The 19566-nt window shown below is 50.3% G+C and overlaps 1 protein-coding gene across 2 annotated transcripts in view; it reads left to right on the top strand.

The window, feature by feature from the left end:
• Lmf1 (lipase maturation factor 1) overlaps nucleotides 1-19566 on the top strand; it is an 83876-nt gene that overhangs the window by 19437 nt on the left and 44873 nt on the right. For both annotated transcript variants that reach the window (XM_029471135.2, XM_085833368.1), the window contains one exon: nucleotides 6989-7137. In XM_029471135.2, coding sequence (XP_029326995.1) covers nucleotides 6989-7137 — 149 coding nt within the window. The remainder of the gene's footprint in view (nucleotides 1-6988; nucleotides 7138-19566) is intronic.

The following is a 19566-nucleotide window of genomic DNA, read 5'->3' as shown; positions in this document are numbered from 1 at the left end:
ACAACAGTGCTCCTTCCCTGTGGGGACAGTTCTGTTGTAAATCCCTTCCAGCCCCAAGGGCATCTTAGAGTGTGTAAGGTGAGTGGGGAGTGTGATAAGAAGGGACATCTCCATGTGGCTCGATAGGTTGCCTCAAGGGTGTGTCAGCTGTTATTTGGGGAGTTTCTGCAAGAGGGTGATGACCCACACGTGTGCAGCGCAACTGCTACTGTCTGAGACAGAAACCATTGTGCCCCAAGCCTGCTGGCTGCAAGTCACCCTAGCTCTGCTTTCCAAGTGTGGTTGTTTTCCAGCACTCTGCTGCCCGGGGGGCCCTGGGTCTGCTGGCATCTGTCTGCAAACCCAGCACCGCTCAGCTGAGGAGGCAGTGGGAGCTATAGGTGTGCACTCAGTATGGAATGCATAGTGAGTTCCAAGTCAGCCCGGGCTACAAAATAAGAACGACCCCACCTAAAAACAAAAGTCAAATAACATCCAAACCTTGGGTCGAGTCTCTATCATAGCTGCTACAAGACAAAATTCTCAGAAATGAAATTTCAGAACGGTATATGGGTAAAACCACAAATCCAAACTTAGGTGAACTTGGAAGAATGTGGTCACGTAGGTCCTGTAGTCTGGCTCACAGAACACCGCTTCCTTCGTGTGGTCTGTGGCTGCCTGGTGGGGCAGGAAGGCAGCAATGTTGCAGTCCTGGGACCCAACAGACTTCCCCCCCCTCCCCATCACAGCTGCAGACCGTGGAGGACAGACTCTGAGATTACAGACACAGATGTAGGGCTTGTGGCTCTTTGGAGATTAGGGGTAGCTTCATCATGATGTCACTGCTTAAGCTAGTGCACCCCCAGCCTTGCTAAGCACTGCTGGGCACCATGTGGCCCATCGAGTCTCTGTTACCCACCAGCCTTCCTTCCTATCCCATGCTAGCAGTAGAGCAAAGCAAAATTTTGCTATGCTAGCTCATAACTTCTCCTAAAATATAACCTATGAAAATTAAGGAAACTTTTAAAAGCTGTGGGCTCCCTCCAGGGCCATCATTAGAAGCCCCTGGGGTGGCAGAGGGCGGGCGGCTCGTTGCTGGAGTGACAGCCAGTCAGGAGGGAGTGCTTTGCCCCCTTCTCCCTGTTTTTAACGAAGGAGCTAATGGATTTCCTATCCCTCACGTGGATGGTGCTGTCACTTTTGAAGGATCCATCTGAGCTATATTTAATTACTCTTTCTGACTCTCTGAAGTCGTTCTGACTGGCTCATGCAGCCTGGCTGCTGGCTTCTTTCTAGAGTGGCCATCTCAAGGAAGTGGCCTCAGACGCTTCAGAGCTCACGTCTTATTTATGGCGTTAGCTTGACCTTTGACAAAAGTAACTCTTGCTCTGGGTGATATCTCACCATGCCTCACGTTGTATGATGCCTGCTGCCCCTGTCTAGCCCCCAGCCTTGTACCAGGTCACTCCTAGGCCTTTATTCCTCACATGGCTGATTTCATATGTGTCCTGGCTGACCCTGACAGGGGTGACAACTGACACCACACCATCATATGACTGCTGTCCTGTTCATGGTGATCTTGAGCAAGAAACAGCCTTTTGGGGTGAACCTTCCCACCTGATGAGATAGCATCCCACCAGAGGGGCCTTCCAAAAGTTTCTGCCTGCTCCCTCTTCCCTATATCTCCCACCCCGTCCCAGACTGTTGGGCCCTCGGCAAACTTGACTGTACTCTGCCCTAGATTGGTCCCCAGCCTTGCATCCAGCCAGACTGTGCCTACCTCTCGCCCACCATACCTGTACATCAAGTTGGTGTAGAGATAAGAGCCCACCTCCTTCATCCCTCGCCTCAAGCTGTCCTTTTCCCTGGGTGCTTTTAGCGTCAAACTCTCTAGCTTAGCTTCTAAGCCTCTGTTAAGGCAGAGGACCCCTTATCCCTGAGCCACTCAGCCAGACAGCCTCCCTGTCCAGGGCAGCTGTCCTGTATAACTGCCTGGCCTCCTTTTGCTGGCTCCTTGTGTCCCTTCATTCCAGCAATTGTCCAGCTGACCACGCCTCTGCGTGGATGCCTGGTGTCTTTCTCCTTTCTTTGATGTCAGTGAGCAGAGGAGGCAGCGCCGTTCATTGGTTCTGTTTGAGAATAAGTAATGTGTAGCCAAGCAAGGGGTAGGGCCCAGAAAGGTCTCTCTGCCTCTGCTTCTCCGCCCTTGCAGTCTCTGGGGTCTAGGATCTTCTTATTGCCTCCACCTTACATGTGACTTCTCCTGGCTGTGTCCAGTCTCTGTGGACACCTGAGCCTCCTGGACAGTGTAAGGAAGTTACCCAGGCAGAGGTCCTGGGCCTGGTGACTTAAACGCTCTCTGCTTCCATTTCCTCACGCCATTAGTGTCTGCACTTAGATTTTCCCTGAGTCTCCAGCGTGTGTACTCTTTCTCACCCAGACTGGAAGGAAGATAGGATGACTGCATAACTGTCCTGGAGAGTGGGAAGCCACAGTGATCACTGCGGATAGCAGATGGGAACGGGAGACTGGCGAGACTGGCGTACACAGTCTTTCCTCAGACACAGCATGGAGATGTGGTCAAATCACCTGGCCTGGCTCTATCCCAGGTGGTGGCACATCCTTCTTTCCCCTCTGTTCATCATCTAGGCCATTTCCATATGCAACTGGAAAGATTCATGTTGAAGTTTCTGTCTGTCTGTCTGTCTGTATGTCTGTCTGTCTGTCTGTCTCTCTCTCTCTCTCTCTCTCTCTCTCTCACACACACACACAGTCTTGCTTCCCTACCCCATCCTTTATTCTCCTTCTCTTCCACAGGTCTCTCGCTCTTGAAGCATGGTCTGTCTCCCTAAGTTGTCCAAACAAGTCTGAACTCACTCGCAAGCTGGGGATGGTTTGAATTCTCAATCCTCCTGCCTCCACCTCCAGAGTGCTGCAATTACAAGTGTGCACTCGATGCTCAGTCTGTGGGTGCGGTGCTCCTGGGAAGCTCTCTCTACCGTCTCTCTTAAACACGAGGCATTTGTTCCTCCCTGGGAATCGTTTCATACATGTACCCTGGCGCATCTGATCTCATCTGTGGTATCCAGTGAGCATGCCTGCTGTGCCGCCCAAGCCTTATGCCCACACCCCAAAAACAGCTCCAAATGGAGAGCTTCTCTAAGCTGTGTTGAGAGGTTGCGTGGTCCCATTCATGTCACATGTACAACTCCCAGGTACAACTGGTTCAGCGCTCAGCTGTGTGACTGGAATTGAAAGGGGCAGACTGTGGAAGAGAAGTTTCTAGAACCAGCTGTCTGTCACCACATGAAGGCAGTCTCCACAGTGCTGTCACTCAGGAACCCTCGTGGGCCTCCCCTGACAGCCACCTGGCATGCCCAACTGGTGAGACTCTACCTCTATTACCTGAAGCACCAACTATGCAAGGGCAGCGCTGTCCCCAGAGACCTGGACAGTAGGCAAGACCCTTTCTGGCTGCCCCAGTCGAGAACACTTAGCTCACAGGTACAGACAGTGGGAGGGGCGCTGTTCAGAATGCAATTGCACGGGGTTGTGTTTGTCTCCTGTAGAAGGCGCCGTCCCGACTCTGTCCACTGCATAAGAATTCGGTACCCTGGGCAAGAATGGTTAACCACCCACCCACCCGCACTGGGTCACTTGGCCCCTGGCAGTGTGCTGGTTATTTATTTTTTCTGGGGACTCATCTCCTGCCATGCTGAAGAGAACAATGGCCTTCCTTGTGCACACGGTGCAGCTGCTGAGACACCACAGATCCAGGCAAGGAAGCCGAGCAGGTGGGAGTGCAGTAGCCCTTCCCTCCTGGGTGTCTGTCACAGGCTACTGCCACCAGGACAGCCCTGGCTTCTGTCAGAAAGACCCCAGTGAGTCCCAGCCGTTCCCTGAACTGGGGCAAGGCAGAGACTTAAGTTGGAAACAGCTCCTTGGGCCTTGGCTCAGTGATGTTTATCCAAATAGGACAGGAACATCCCACACCCTCTGAAGGCCGAGGGGTGTGGGGGAGACCCTCACGCACACCCTCCTTCCTGTTCTAGACAGCTTGTCTTTTGTCACCCAGCCCTGCCCTGTCACGCACCCCCACCCCCAGCCCTGTCACCCTGCCTCTCAGAACTGGCATGCATCTCTGGGTTCTGCCATTGTGTATCAATCACTTTGAACGGTGTCACTCACTGCAGTTCGTGTTAAAATTCCATTCCTACGTCTGCAGATTGAGGTGGCAATTAGGCAGGCTCTAAGCTCTGGGGAATGTGTCCCCTAAAAGCTCTGACACTGGATGTGGCATCTGTCACGGTGCCAGCTCTACCCTGCCCCAGGGCTAGCAAAGGGGTTCCAGCAAGGGGTGGGCAGCTTGGTGGGTGTGGTGCAAGCTGGTGTTGTGCTTGCTCAATATGCAGTGGAGCAGAGTGGACTCTGGCTCCCAGATTTGCTCTCTGGGCTTCTGAGTTCTTTTACCCGCCCAGTGGAAGAGGGGATTGGAGCATGTAATCTTTAAGGTCCTTCCTCAAAATGGTCACCAATAGTGGCTCGAGCGGAGCTTACCGGACACTTCCCTACATGAACACTACCAACCATGAAATTCCATGGGTAACAGGCACAGCCAGGTGAAACGCATCCCAAACTAATGCAAATTATCCCAAGAGAAAAAAACCAAAGGGATTGTTGTGCAATGGGACCACCAATGTGAAAATGAGGACTGGGGGGGTGGGGGTAATTGCTTAGCACATTTTTCACTGCCAGCAGGACAGGATTCTGTCATGCAGTGTACACAGGGCTACAAGCTCCTTCCCTGGGCACACAGCAGCAGAAGCAGCCAGGCTGAGGGTACCCAGAACCCATCCCATCCCAGAGTCTGAAAATGGCAGTAATGTGATTAAATGGGGTCCCGGCTTCTTTTTCTGGGTTTGTAGCTCTCCCTCAGCCCTTTGGTGACACTAACCAAATGCTCAGCCTTGGAGCCCTGCCAAGAACAGGAAAGCTTGGCGCGAGAGGCCCAGCTCCACCTGATGCACGCGGCTCTCCAGCTCAGCAAACCCCAGCTGCTGTGGTCCCAGCTCAGCTTCAGCACCCACTGAAGCACTGCTCACGACCGCTTGCCCATCCAGTGTAGCTCCCTGTCAGAACCAGCCCGTGGCTTATCACTTCGCTTAGCTGCACCCTGCTCATCAAGTGGATGGGTGGCTTCCAAGGGGACAGGCATTGAAATGGACCAATGAAAACCCTAGTACAGATGGGGAGGGGACAGCAGACTTGCCAGGGGATAGCAGGAGACCGGAAGCCAAGCAGGCCTGTGGCTTACGGGGCTGTCCTTTGAGGGTGGTGTGTGAAGAGTAATGGGGGGCGTGGGTACAGGAACAGGATCCTGATTGTCAGGAAGGGATTTTCTGTTTTAGAGCTATTGATGTCTACAGAACTATTGTGAAAATATACCTGGCTGCCACATCTCGACTCATTCAGGACCATCACCACATTGCATACTTCCCCAGTTTCCTCTAAGTTTTTCTTTGTTGTTTTTTGCTTACCCAGGACCCCAGGTAACATTTAGTCACCACATTTCAGCCGTTCCAGCCTGATGACACTTTCTGTCTCCCTTGGCTTTTAAGTCTTGGTAGTTTGGTGTGCTGCTCAGTCTGTGGAGACCCCTCCATGCCCGTTTTCTCTTCCCTGAGGTTAGCTGCTGTGGGTCCCCCCATGCCCCAGCTTTTGTCTTCCCCGAGGTTAGCTGCTATGGGTTTGCTGTGGAAGGGCAGCACCTCCCTCACCTGCTTTGACACACACTGCAAACCTTGCTGAATTGACTTTGATCACCTGGGCAGGCCACCATAGATGGCCCTCCCCATACTGTCTGCCTGCTGAGGATGGTGACTGATGCACAGGAACGATGCACTGTGCGGGGTTGTTCTGGGAAATCTGCGCCTGGCCCTGTGTCTCTGTTAAGTCAGCTGTTGGTTCTGTGAGCATGGACTCATGTGTACCTAGTTTATACTCTATTATGACTTCATGCTAATTAGCTATTGTATAAGCATTAATTCTAAACTAACTTGTGTAGAAAAAAGCAGCATGTGTAATTCCCTATACCTGTCCTCCTCTGGAATGTCCTCCTGCTGCTGTCCCTCCTAACTGTCCCTTACTCTGTGAGGTACGCGTGTGCATAGTTAGGGCCGTCACTGCGAACGGCTAATTGTCAGCACAAAGGGATAGATAACACAGCCCTACCTGGTGTCCTGGGACCTTGTTGGCAGAAAACATCCCTGGCCCCTTGGACTGCCACTCCTCAGATGGCAAGGACAGTACCAGCAGTAGGGATCTGCTCTCCCCTCTTTCAGTCTCACCTGTGGGCTGTTCTCGTGGCATTTCCTGTGCTGAGCCCCCCTGGAAGAATAGCAGGTGTCCACACACAAACACATAGCGTCTGCCCTCTCGAGGACTCACAAGTCACTCACTTGGGTTTACTGATCCCTGGCTGCCAGCTTTGCCTGACTCATTCGACCTGGGCCTGAGTGGGATCCATCCTCCCACAGAGTTGTCATGTGTTGTGACTGCACCTGTACTGGCAAATATTCCTTGGGCAGTACATTCAAAGCAGTGAGTTTTCACATAAACCTAAAAGCAAAAGGCTTCCCACAAGTGCCCGCTGGCAGTGCACACCCAAGTGTAGGCTCAGATCATGCTGCGTCCCACACAAGACGGCAAGGGTCATCTGAACTGGGCAGTACAGGTCCCTCCTGTCCACAAAAGAAGGGAGGGCACCTGAAGCTGTGGCATTCCCTGGTCCTGGGCTCTGGGTCAGCCACTCAGAGCTCCATATCTTGTTTCCTGTGAAGACACATGGTGACATTTGTGTGTCTCGGTTTCATTTTAAGGACTTCTTGGTCAAGCTGAACTTGTCAGGCTGAACTTGGGGGTGATTCCTTTGTAAACGTTTGACCCCACTGACGAAATTTCCTCTCTGTGTCTCCTCTTGTGCCCCACCCCAACCCCCTAACCCCTGCAGGATGGGAGTCACAGCTGCTGGAAACAGGATTCCTGGGGATCTTTCTGAGCCCTCTCTGGACACTGTCCCGCCTGCCCAAGCACACCCCCACATCCCAGATTGTCCTGTGGGGCTTCCGCTGGCTGATCTTCAGAATCATGCTTGGAGCGGTAGGTGGAACTTTCATGTACATGATGTGAGATTGATGTCTTCAGGACACACCTAGTAACTCAGGCAGACTGCTGGGCTGGGCTGGTTTGGACTGGCCGGGCTGGTGGGCTGGGCTGGGCCGGGCCAGCTCATCTGGATCAGGGTTACCTCCTTGATGTCCTGTACCAGCTATTCTGATGTTGGCCTGGCCCCGCCCACTGCATCCTCCACGTCAGAGTGGCCCGCTGTGAACAGTCCGTTCATCAGTTGTACCAGCATGTTCACTGTCATTTTCTGTGGGAAGCAGCCTCAGCTTTGCCTTCTTGTTTGGAAGAGATTTGGGGAAGAGCCAGTCCTTTCCCACAGTGCCTTGGATGTCTCCAAGGTCATTTCAGATTGATGAATGAAGGCCATATGCCATGGAGGTTTGTTGGTAACTGTTCTGCAGTGGGAGCCTCAGGTCTCACACTGGGGCAGCTTCCAGCCGCCTCCTTCTGTGTCTGTCTTTTCTTTGGGTCCCCAGCCTGCTGACTTCTTGGAGTGTCTCTCACATAATCCAGATGTGTGCACACTTTCTGCAGTTCAGTGTGAATATCACTTAACAGTCTGTGTGGTCGATGGCCCTTGCCTGCTCCAGGGCTTCCTACCCAAGTCTGCACACCCCCCAAGCCCCACCCTGCTCCACCCCCAATTCCTGCTGTGTCCCTGCCGCTCTTGCATCTACTGATGTGCGTGGCTGACATTTTCAGACACATTATTTGAAACTTTGATGTGAGAGCCTTTGGCTTCGGGGCTATACAGAGCATTTGGCTGCTCACTTCCTTGTTCTTTCACTCCTTGTCCTTTGATGAGATCTCTATTCTTCCAGGATTATACCATACTAGATTTTCCATATTGCAGCCTTCTTGGACATAATGTCTCTACATGGTTCTCTTTGCTTACTTTTACATTTTCAGAGGGGACCAACCCAAGCATTCAGAGAAGTTGAGGCACATCGCAAAGCGAGTCATGAGAACAGGGTGCAAACATAAGGGCAAGATTCTTCAAACCAGGGCCTCTTTCAGTCTAGAATATTCTGTATCTCTCTCAGACTGCCCCGCTCTTGACTTTCAGGCTCCTCAGATGACCTTGTGACTCTCTGGGCGTGGCCTAGCAGCAAGAGGACAGCTGTGATCTGATCTGGGAAGTCCCTCCATGGAGACTCTCTTCTTAAGTGACTCAGGGCTGTGTCAAGTTCATAGTTAAAGCTAACTAGGACACCATCTACACTGTGGATGAAGGCAGCCTAGTCTCAAATGAGGTACACTCCCAGAGTCTGAGTACCCTCACCTTCTTCGCCATCTTCTGCTGAGTTCACTGCATAGGGTGGAGGGAGCACCATAGGAGGGTCCTGGTTGCCTCCATGGGCACATGCAGACATGTACCCATGTCAGGCTAAGCCCCTTCCTCCTGCTGTCTGCAGCATGGGCCTTGGGGCAGGTGCTTTTTCCATAGAGATTCCTGTCCTCTGAAGAGGCTCCGATGGTGCACTCGTGCTCGTGTGAACAGGGAACCTGACAGGTTGTTTGTGGGACTAAAATGATCCAGTAGCTTCATGGTTTTATGTGTGAACACTGGAAGTCACCCGGGGGCACATGTTATGTGAAGCAGGTCACGTGGGACATGATCCTCTGCGACTTAACTATGCTGCTGTGGCCAGGGGTTCCTGGGAAGGCCTCGGCTATGAGCCACTACATCTGCCCATGTCCCCCAACTGTCTCCAGTGGCTGTGAGCACCCCCCATGCTGAATCACATGAAGGGCCACAGCAGCCCAACAGGAGGATGGGCATGTGTGTGAGACCCCCAAGAGGGCTGTGTGGAGCCATGTTGCCAGCAGTGACACAGACGGAATCCAGTGCTTGCTAGGCCACAGGGATGACGCTGGGCTGGATTCTACATCTAGAATGTTGCTGTGTGCTGCTGTCTCTGAGGCCAGTGTGTGTTTGGAAAAGGGCACTGAAGTTCTTTGCTGTCTTCAGAGACAGTGCACTTATTCCTAGCAGCCTGAAGGTGCTGTAGCTTACGCTCCTCCCCCAGCTGGTATTGATGAGCCCGAGACCCTTCAAAAGTGTCGAAAGGCTCTTTGTAGAAGGTAGCAGTGTTACAGGAGGCGGTATGAAGACAAGCTGTGTGGAGCCCAGATCTTCAGGGAAGCCTCGCTCTGTGGAGAAGCTTGGCTATGCAGAAATGCTGAGTGGTGGAGTAGAAGGCCCAGCTCTGTGGAAAGGCCCAGCTTTGTAGAGAAACCCAGCCCCATGGGAAAGATGAACTGGATGAGAAACTAAGCTCTGGAGCACCGTTGAGCTGTGTAGAGAAGCTGGTTTGTGTGGAGAAGCACAGCCCTTGGAGAAGCTGAGTTGTCTGGATAAGCTATAAGACTGTTTTATGCACCATTCTTGTGCTAGGAGTTGAATGCACCCCCATGATGCCTGACAGAGTGAGCAAGTCATTAGCACATTCTGAAGCCCTTTTATGGCATTTTGATTGACTGCTAGCACCAGCTGGGTAAAAATTACCAGGTGCTCTAAAAGGTGTAATTACTTGATACAGTCTTAGGTTGGATATTATTAATCTTGCTTCAGTGGGAAGGATAGAGAGAGAGGTGCCGCGGTAATAGACTGAGGGGTAGCCTCGAGTCCATTATGGGCTGGCTCAGACCTAAGACCACAGGACCAGAGAGAGCCTGGCTCAAAAATCAACCCTCAAGACTGCATCGTCTGGTGGCATTTCATATGCCCCAAAATTGGTTGATCCCTTGGAACTGGGTCTCAGAATCCCACCGTCATGATGTGCTGGTACCTCACAGGGAAGGAAAAACTGCAGCATCTGTGGCCTGGGGGAGGCTGAGCCAGGCACTAGGACTGTCACATCCTCCGGAGTAAGAGGCTGACACGAGGCATCCTCCTCCCTGTAAGATTCAGCTGCTGTCAGATCCCATACGTTGGTATGGATTCATGGTTTGCAGAATCCACATCCACCTTTATGGCCTTGGCTTCTGTGAGTGGCATACCTGGCTATCCACAGGGGAAGGCTAAGCAGAGATGAGACCACAACAAGCACAAGGAAAGGAAGTTGATGAAGGATGTGGCTGGGCCCGCCCTCCACACCCTCCTGGAGGGACCTGTTCTGGGAAGATCAGGGAGGCCTGGCCTCACTCTGCAGAGACTTGATCTAATGGTGATGAACATCAGCAAGCCCTCTGTGGGGGACAGTTTGCAGAATTACCTGCCAGCTTCTGCTCAGAGATCAAATTCACGAAACATGGTAGAGACCAACCAACTCAAGTCAACAGGCTACTCAAGTCACTGAGCCATCTCAACAGTGCTACAAGTCACTGTGAGCCATGTACGGTAGGAGCTGCTGGAGAATGGAATCTTCAAATGTGCATTTATAATAAAATTCAAGCTAGTCTAGTAATAAAGGCATATAGTCCCAGCTCTGTGAGGCTGACACAGGAGGACCATAAACACAGGTCTGCCTGCGCTACAGAGGGAGTATGAAGTGAGCTGGGCCTCAGTATAAAGTCAAAAGTTAGTGGTAGAGCTCTCATTGAATGTGTGGACAGTTCTGGATCAGTGCTCAGTACCACTGTTTAAATCAGTATTCTATTGCTGTGAGGAGACACCAGGACCACAGCAACTCTTATAGAAGAAAGCTTTTAGGGGCTTGCTTTCAGGTCCAGATGCTAATCTGTTATCATCATGGCGGGAAGTCTGGTGATGGTATAGGAGCCAACATGGTGTTGGAGAAGTAGCTGAGAGTTCTACACATCCTGATCCATAGGCAGAGAGAGAGAGACTGGCCTGGCATCGGGTTTTGAAACCTCAGAGCCCACCCCTAGTGATACAGTTCCTCCAACAAGGCCACACCTGCTAATTCTTTAATGTAACGCCTGGTGACATTCAAATACATGATCTTGTCGGGGCCATTCTTGTTCAAACCACCACAGCCACACAAAAAAGTAAAATTATTTAAAAGTAAAAATATAATAACATCTAAAACCAAGAAGCAGAACATTTTTGCAAAAGAATAGCCACTCTTAAATTCTCTCTGCTGCAAAACATTTTTGGGAGGAGTTAAAGCAGACTTGAGTCCCTAGAGAGCTAGGCCATATTTGTGGACCTGAGTTCCACATGGTTCCTAATCGTCCAGGAGACTTCCCAGGATCTCATAAACGCAGAAAGATTTTATCAGGAATTGATAAACTGATTCTTACATTAGTATGGGGATAGCAAAGTTCAGTTTGGGGTCTGAGTTTTGTTTCGTTTTGTTTTGTTTTTGAAACAAGGTTTCACTTATGTAGACCTGTTTGTCTTGAAACATGTTGTGTATATTAAGCTGACCTCAAACTCACAGGGATCCTCCTGCCTCTACCTCCTGAATGCTGGGATTAAAGATGTGAGTCACCACTCCAGGCCCAAAATGCCAACGCACTGAATAGCCACAATGGTGTTGTATGAAAAACTCTAGGAGACAGATTGCTTGATTCCATGACAATTAAATTTCAGTGATGTTACAGACCCAAATGTGAGGATCTGTGAGTAAGATCACGTACAGTGAGGAAAGCCCGACAAAAGGGACACCACAGATACACACACAGACACACACAGAGACATACACACACATACTACATACACACAAGCACACACAGACATATAGATATGCACACATGCCACATACACATAGACACACACAGATACACACAGATGCACATACACACAGAGATATGCACAGATACACAGTCAGACACACACACAGAGACACATACAGATACACACAGATGCACAGAGATGCACACACAGAGATACACACTCAAACGTGCACACAGAGACACACACACAGACCCGTAGAAACACACACACATGCACATATATACACATACACACACACACACACACACACACACACACACACACACACACTCCTTTCATGAAAGGCTTCAGAACAGGTGATCCAGCTGGCCTCTTTATGTAGGCCACAAGGGATCCTTCTTGGGTGATGGAGACATCGGTGACTCAGTGGGACGAGGCACTGTGAGAATGTGTATTCTCATCTCCTCAAGCCAGTAACTGTGTGGCAGCTCAAAGAGTTATTTCCAGACCTAATGAGGTCAGCGTACTGCTGAGGGAAGCAGAAGTTCCCCTCAAACCTATTTGTCCATTCATTCCCTCAAAACATGCCCCTTTGCTAGCCTGGGGAGATTGAACTCAGCCAAACTGGCCACCATGGCACCGCCATGGCCTCCCCACAGCACAGAAGGAGAGCAGTCTATTTCCCTTTCTGGTTCTTGGTGCCACTGAAAGCAAGGTGGTATTAGGGGACAGTCTACTGCTAATGGGCCAGTCAGGGTGACCTACTACAGGAGAGCACGTGCCTGCCTGCTAGAAGGTCATAGCAGACCTTGCACTCTGGCCAATCTTTTCTTCATCTCACCCACGAACTCAGATCACAGATGCTTGTCCCAGGCCCAGTGATCCGAGCTGCCGTAGGAGTGCTGGCAGCACTAACTCCTGACAGCTTTCCCATACAGGACAGGGGCAGCCCTTAGGGCAGGTAGGCTCCTTGTAAGAGGAACTCTGAGGATGAGGACGGACATCAGGGAAAGTTACAACAGTGCTGTGTGCCCCCTCTCTGCCACACCCCGGGCAGCCGACTCTGAGAGTCCTGGGTTCCCTGGTGCCTATAGGCTTCCCAGCCTTGCAGGGCGGGAGCATGGCCATCGGGGGAGGATCAGTGGCTCTATAGAGTCCCTGCCCTCCTTTTCTCAACTGCAGGAGCAGTGAAGCCTCCCATGGCTCCCTCATTCCAGGAAGGTCTCCTGCCTCCATCCCACCAGTCTGGGATGTTTTTCTTAGGGCCTCAGTGTCAGCCACATCGAGGCAGAGGCTCTCCTGCTTTAGGAAACAATAGTGATGTAGGTGTCAAGACAGCGGGACACTGCCTTTAGTGATGCTTTTTTCTTTTTAATTCCTTTGTGTTTCTTGATCTTGGATCGTGTGTGTGTGTGTGTGTGTGTGTGCGTGCGTGCATGCGCGTGTGCGTGTGTGTGTATGTGTGTGTTTGTCTGCAGTGAGGTTTATATGTTCCTCTGCAACCCCAGCTCCTCGTCTAGAGCCACCAGACAGAGCCCCGGCATCAGATAGAGATGGGTTTTCCCTGCAGACTCTAGAACCGGCTCTGTCCTTGATTATCCCACGCCGATGAACTGTGCCGAGTGACAGGCTAACAGTCTCCATTGCTGAGATTCTGGGAATGGAGCCAACACTCTTGTTGCTGGGAATTCTCAGGCCTGCGCATTACCCAAGGGGAGAGAGACCCCTTGCTTTTCATATTGACCCCTAGAATGTGGGGTTGCTGAGCACCTGCTTCTCTGCACACCTCCCCCGCTCCAGCCTCACGGCCTCCATTCGGAGGAGCATATGTGAGTGACAGGCCCTTCTCCACGTGTTCCACATGCCTCTCTTCCTGGAGAGCCAGCCCTGCTGTGAGCTTTACCTGTAGAAGTGCTGCGGGCCCGTGAGGGTAGAGAAGAGACAGAGACCGTAACTCTGGTAAATAGCAAGTGAAAGGAGCTGTCAGGTCGGGGCGGAGGGGCTGTCCTGGCCTTGCTTCTGGGCTGCATCTCTGCAGTGTGTCCTGAGTTGGCACCAGTCTCTACTCAGTTCCTGTCTCTCTGCTGTTCTTAAACACTTTGTGCTGCCAGGTTTTTATACATATATAATTTTTAAATTAGCATATATTTATTTGCCGTATAATAGAACAGGTCCCATCGTGACATTTCCATATAGCACGTAACATGCTAGTTCTGATGCTATTTGCTTTATGTTTGCTTCATATTTTAGAAGTTAAGAATTTACTGCTCGGCCAGACCTGACAGCATATGCTGTTAACCCCAGCACTTTGGAGGCAGAAGCTGGTAGATGCCTGAGCTTGAGGCCAGCCTGGTCTATACACAGTGAGACCCTGTCTCAAAACAACCACAAAGAATTTAGGACTCGAGATTTTCATGAAACAAAATGTAAGCTAAACAGTCGGTTCTGTATGCAGTGAGAACGACTGCTGATCCTGGATGCGGGGGTTTTATATAGTTTTTCCTGGAAGGAGGGATAAGGCTCAGAATCTGCAATGATGTAAGGATTAGAATTCTGTGTCTCATGCCAAGGTGATCCCAACCCACAGGCTGTAGAGAACAGTGGTGAGGCCCTACACGACCAGTTTTGACTCAATTTCCTGCTTGTTAGTAGACACAGCCTTGACCACTGCCCAAGTGCATGTGCGTGTGTATGTGTGTGCGTGCATATCTATGTGTACACGAGTACATACTGCATGTGTGTGCATGTTTGTGTGTGCGTGTTTGTGCATCCATGTGTGTGTGTTTGTGTGTGCATGCCTGTGAGACTCCCCCTCCAGCTCTGTATTTGTCCCTAGCTCCCCTCACACAGGTCGTGCCCTCTGGTGCTCCCCATTCTCACACAGGAAACTGCAGCATCTAAAGTGAAGACAGAAACCTGCAGGGTCAATAGCTTCCAGGTCAGAATTGAGCAGTAGCCAGCACGTGACCAAAGACTTCCTGAGAAAGCATCCCCCACCCCCAGGTCAGCACGTGTGTCTGAAATGCTGCTGTGGGGTCACCTGGGATGTCACAAAAGCTTTAGGCCTGCAGATTTGACAGCTCAGACGAGACAGACAGATCCATTGACAAACACAGCCACCAAAACCAAGTCAAAGAAAGCAGGAAACCTGGATAGTTTTGTATCTGTTAAAGAAATTGAATTAGAAATCGACAGAAGAAAAACTATTCCAGAAAGAATCTGTACCCCAGATGGCTTCACTGGTGAGCTTTGTCAGACATTTCAGGAGGAAATAACAGCAGTCCTCCACTGATGCCTTAGAAAATACTGGAGGAGGAATGGTCCCCAAGTGCCTCTGACAACCAGCACAGCAGCGACCCTAAAGCTCGTGAAGATATGACATGCAGAGATGAAGGTCAGAGCCCAGGACCTCCACAAAGACACAGGAACCCTTAAAGGAGTGATCAATGAAATCTTGAATAAAAAGCACAGGGATTGCAAGGGTGTGGGGTCACCTGGGATGTCACAAAAGCTTTAGGCCTGCAGATTTGACAGCTCAGACAAGACAGACAGATCCATTGACAAACACAGCCACCAAAACCAAGTCAAAGAAAGCAGCTTTCTTTGAAAGTCAGCTCAGTAACAAAATAGAGACAAAGAGCCATCTTATTATCAAGCAGATAAAAAAATTTTTTTTTCAATACACAATTCCAGCTTGCCTGTAGCCCAAGCACCTGGGAGGCTGAAGCCTAGAATGTATACAGAGACCCTGCCAAAAGAAGAGGGAGAGAGAGAGAGAAGAGAAGAGAGGAGGGAGAAGAGAAGAGAAGAGAAGAGAAGAGAAGAGAAGAGAAGAGAAGAGAAGAGAAGAGAAGAGAAGAGAAGAGACGAGACCTGTGGCACATGCCTTTAATCGCAGCACTCAGGAATCCAATCTCTGAGTTTGAGGCAAGCCTGGTCTACAGAGGGAATTCCATCAAGGCCAGGGCTACACAGGGAAACCCTGTCTCAAAAACAAACAAACGAGTATAAGAGTATAATGAGATCAGAGACCACTCCTTCAGAGTGTATTGGGAATCTAGTTTGGAAAACAAGAAGTTAAGTTGTAATCCATAGATATGACTGTGCACTTAGAAAAACCGGTGAGTGCTGAGTGATGGTGCCCACCTAGAATCTCCACACTCAGAAGGTAGAGGTGAATCAAGACTCCAAGGGCATCTTCAGCGTGTGTAGCCCAAGACCAACATAGGCAGTGTGAGACCCTGTCACCATCTCCCCTCAACCACCTGGGAGGAAGGACAAAACAAGGGAAGGGGGAGGGAGAGAAGGGCATAGAGGAATCTAAAAAGCAACTATTAAAATGAACATGAGGTTTTAGGATGCAAGGTTAACATCATCTATATTTTTAAGATGTATTTTTATTTTATATGTGTGGGTGTTTTGCCTGCATGTGTGTGTGTATGTGCAGTGTTGGAGGAGGCCAGAAGAGGGCATCATATCCCAGAACTAGAGTTACAGATGGCTGTGAGCCATCATGTGGGTGCCGAGAATTGAACCCCTGTCTCCTGGAAAAGCAGCCAGTGCTCTCAACCACCAAGCCATTTCTCCAGCCCAGTGTTTCATAAACTGTTAACAAGCCATTACACAATAAAAAATTGGGAGTGTTGTCTATTGCATCAAATCCCTCAAAAGCCTTACAGTAAACTAATTTAAGGATATCTAAGTCCTAAAAGCTATACAATGTAGCTGAAAGGAATTTCAAAGACTATGAATGAAGAAACAGACCATGTTCATGGATCAGAAAGATTCAATATTGCATCCGACTTGCCCAATTTTATCTACAGATTCAAGGCAGTTAGCATCAAAATCCCAATGGCCTGTTAGGGAAACTAGCCGATTCTGAATTGGGTATGAAAATACAGAGGATCTTTTTTAGAAGAACAGAATTAGAGGGCTATGCTAATCTTAGACCTCACCTTAAAGCTGAAGTGTCGTTGCAATCTAAGGTGGAAAACCTGCGTCAGAGGAAGAGCAGAGTCCAGGAGCAGGCTGCATCCTCTGCTCCTCATGGGGACCCATCCAGAGCACTGATGTGGTGGGGATGCCAAGCCACTGGACCGTGCTGGAGGTGGAGGGGTCGCATAGAGCCACTGAAGAAGGACACTGAGAGGTTATACTTCATTGATTTTTTTTTTTTTTTTTTTTTTTTTTTGGTTTTTCGAGACAGGATTTCTCTGTGTAGCCCTGGCTGTCCTGGAACTCACTTTGTAGACCAGGCTGACCTCGAACCCAGAAATCCATCTGCCTCTGCCTCCCAAGTGCTGGGATTAAAGGCGTGCGCCACCACCGCCCGGCTTTACTTCATTGATTTAAAGACCCCTGGAAATGTGAATATGCAAACCACAGACTGGGGAAACATTTGTGGCACTCAGTTTTGATATACAACATGTAGAGCATACATTGTAACCATAGAAACAAGGGTAAAAGAATGTGTTTTCTTTGCAAAGGTGGGTGTGTGGGGAAACCAAGAGAGAGATCATACTTTTCAGAAAGAATAAGAGCAATGTGACAATATCTGCCACTAGGGACCTGTGACACAAATACCTGTGTCAGGAGATATGTGTAGCTGCCCTTGGACAGCCATGCTGCCCCCTAGGAATGTGTCCTCCAGGCTGCAGGTATCCAGTAGTTTTGCCCAGAATGGCCAGATGCTGGAGACCTCCATGTGTCAGTCTTTTAGGAACCAATGGCTACATTACAACAGAGCAAAGTAACACACAGGGAAAGGTAGCTGTGTGTTACCACCCAAATCTATAGTCACAGACAGGCAGACAGGGAGCTGCTGGGGCACATGTCCCTTCAAGGGACTTCCCTGGTCAGGCGGGATCATTGAGCTGAACTGTGATGGCCTTGTCATTGGTAGGACATAGAACTAACCAGAAAGGAAGCAGAGAAATCGTTGTGGGGATGGAAATGCCCAGTCAGACTTCCAGATTCCTGGCAGCAACCTGTGTCAGAAGTCAGACACATATAGTGTGCACATCTGTTCCATGTAAAACCATAGTAAGCCTTCTGTCAGAGCAGGTAACAAGCCTGCTCGTCGTACACAGGATGCTTCAAGATGCAGGCCACAGCAACTACATGCCTTGCATGATGAGTGAGTCTATAACCCTGTGTGTCCAGAGAGCAGGAAAAGGACTTGTGGTGGCCACTGGGGAGAGGACTTGGGCAGGACTCAAGATCAGCTGTGTCTGAATGAAGTAGCCAGGCAGGTGTTGCCTTGAGAGTTGTCATGACTCTTGCCCTCTAGCAGCATCTAAAGAAGTGTCATGCCACTTAGGACTTGGGGCCATAGAGGACCTCTCAAAGCCAAGACAACTCAGCAAAGAGCAGAGGTGGCCAGAGAAGACCTGTGCAGTGAGTGGGAGAGGAAGCAATCAAGTGACTCCGAGAACTGAGTGGGAGATACACTCTGGGAGGAAAGAGCCGGCTGATAAGTTTGGCCAAAGAGCAGCTCCTGCTGGAGAAACAAGAGATGGCCCCAGGGCTGCCTGCAGTGTCCAGAATGTTCTAAACCTCGCCCAGCCTGATTCAAGAGCTTACTCAGCAGCTGCCACAAAAAGCCAACAGGTCCCAGGAATGGACAGCAGTCATGGAGACACCCAAAAGCACCCAGTCAGCTCTGGGTGATGCCTGTCCCTTCCTAGACAGAGTATAGCCTGGGGTAAGTGGTATGCCTGCAGATGATGTTCATGGGCTGAGATGGGGCCAGATGTGCAGCACACAGAGAACCCCTGAGATGTTTCCTTGTGGGACATTTTTCATGTAGAAGGAAATCTGTTTCTGTTCATGCCCACTTCAGAGCAGGGCCACTCAGCCAGCCCGCAGCTCCAGGTTGTTAGGAGGTGGGGTCCCCAGGACGGCTGCAAAGCCAAGTCTCTGTTAGCTGGGAGGTGGCTGTGCTTATGTCACAGCCCAGGGACTGTTCTGAACGGGATGAACCAGGATAATTTTAAAAGCAGTTTCCATGTTAGCATGCACCGCCCCCCAGGATGCTTCAGGAGATGATGCTCAGGCCACGGAAGTATGGGCTCGTGGGCGGCTCTGAACAGTTAGCGCGCAGGGTGGAGACATTGGTAGCAGGGAAGGGCGGCTGCTAAGGAACCAAGACAAAAACAGGCTTTGAAGTTGCCGGACCCTTTTCTCAGAGTTGGAGTGGCACTGGTAAAATCGTATTAAATATAATGAAATAAATGCTGGAATGCAGAGTGCCTGTGAAGACAGAATGGAACGGATGTCCCTACCATTTCCCTCGTCCTGGGCATCCTAACTCAGAAATGAGAGCAATCATTCTAATTGGCTTTATTGCATTAGCGTGGGCAGAGCTAGAGAAAGGGGGCTTTCTTCCTGCCTGCCCATCAGCCCCCAGGACACTCAGAAGGGCTGACCTCTGACTCTGCTCAGAGACATCACGGGAATCTTTGGACCTCATGCCTGCTGTGTCATGACCTTTGATCCCCAATTGCAGACCTCTCGTATAGCTGTCCCAGACTGGGCCCTGGCAGCCTCTTTGGATCCCCATTCAACAGCTGTTTGTCTCACACAGCCCATGACCCTCAGAGGCTTAAAGAAAGCATCACAGCCCAGCACAGCTGAGGGCTTTTCAGAATCCTCTCATCCGTTCTTGGTAGCCCATCAAAAGTTATTATGCATAGGTGCTGAGGTCCTTTTCAAGGGACGTAGCGCAAAAGCCTTACAGCTCTGCTTATCTCTCTTCTCAAGTGCCTTTGTTGCATCCGGCTGTGTCCTCCATGTGCACGTGTACAGACTGTGTGGAT

This window comes from Mus caroli, unplaced genomic scaffold (genome assembly GCF_978045245.1).
Source record: "Mus caroli unplaced genomic scaffold, Mus_caroli_1 scaffold_18, whole genome shotgun sequence".
Taxonomy (NCBI): domain Eukaryota; kingdom Metazoa; phylum Chordata; class Mammalia; order Rodentia; family Muridae; genus Mus; species Mus caroli.
Note: the sequence above shows the minus strand (reverse complement) of the source record. Positions and strands in the feature narration are given on the sequence as shown.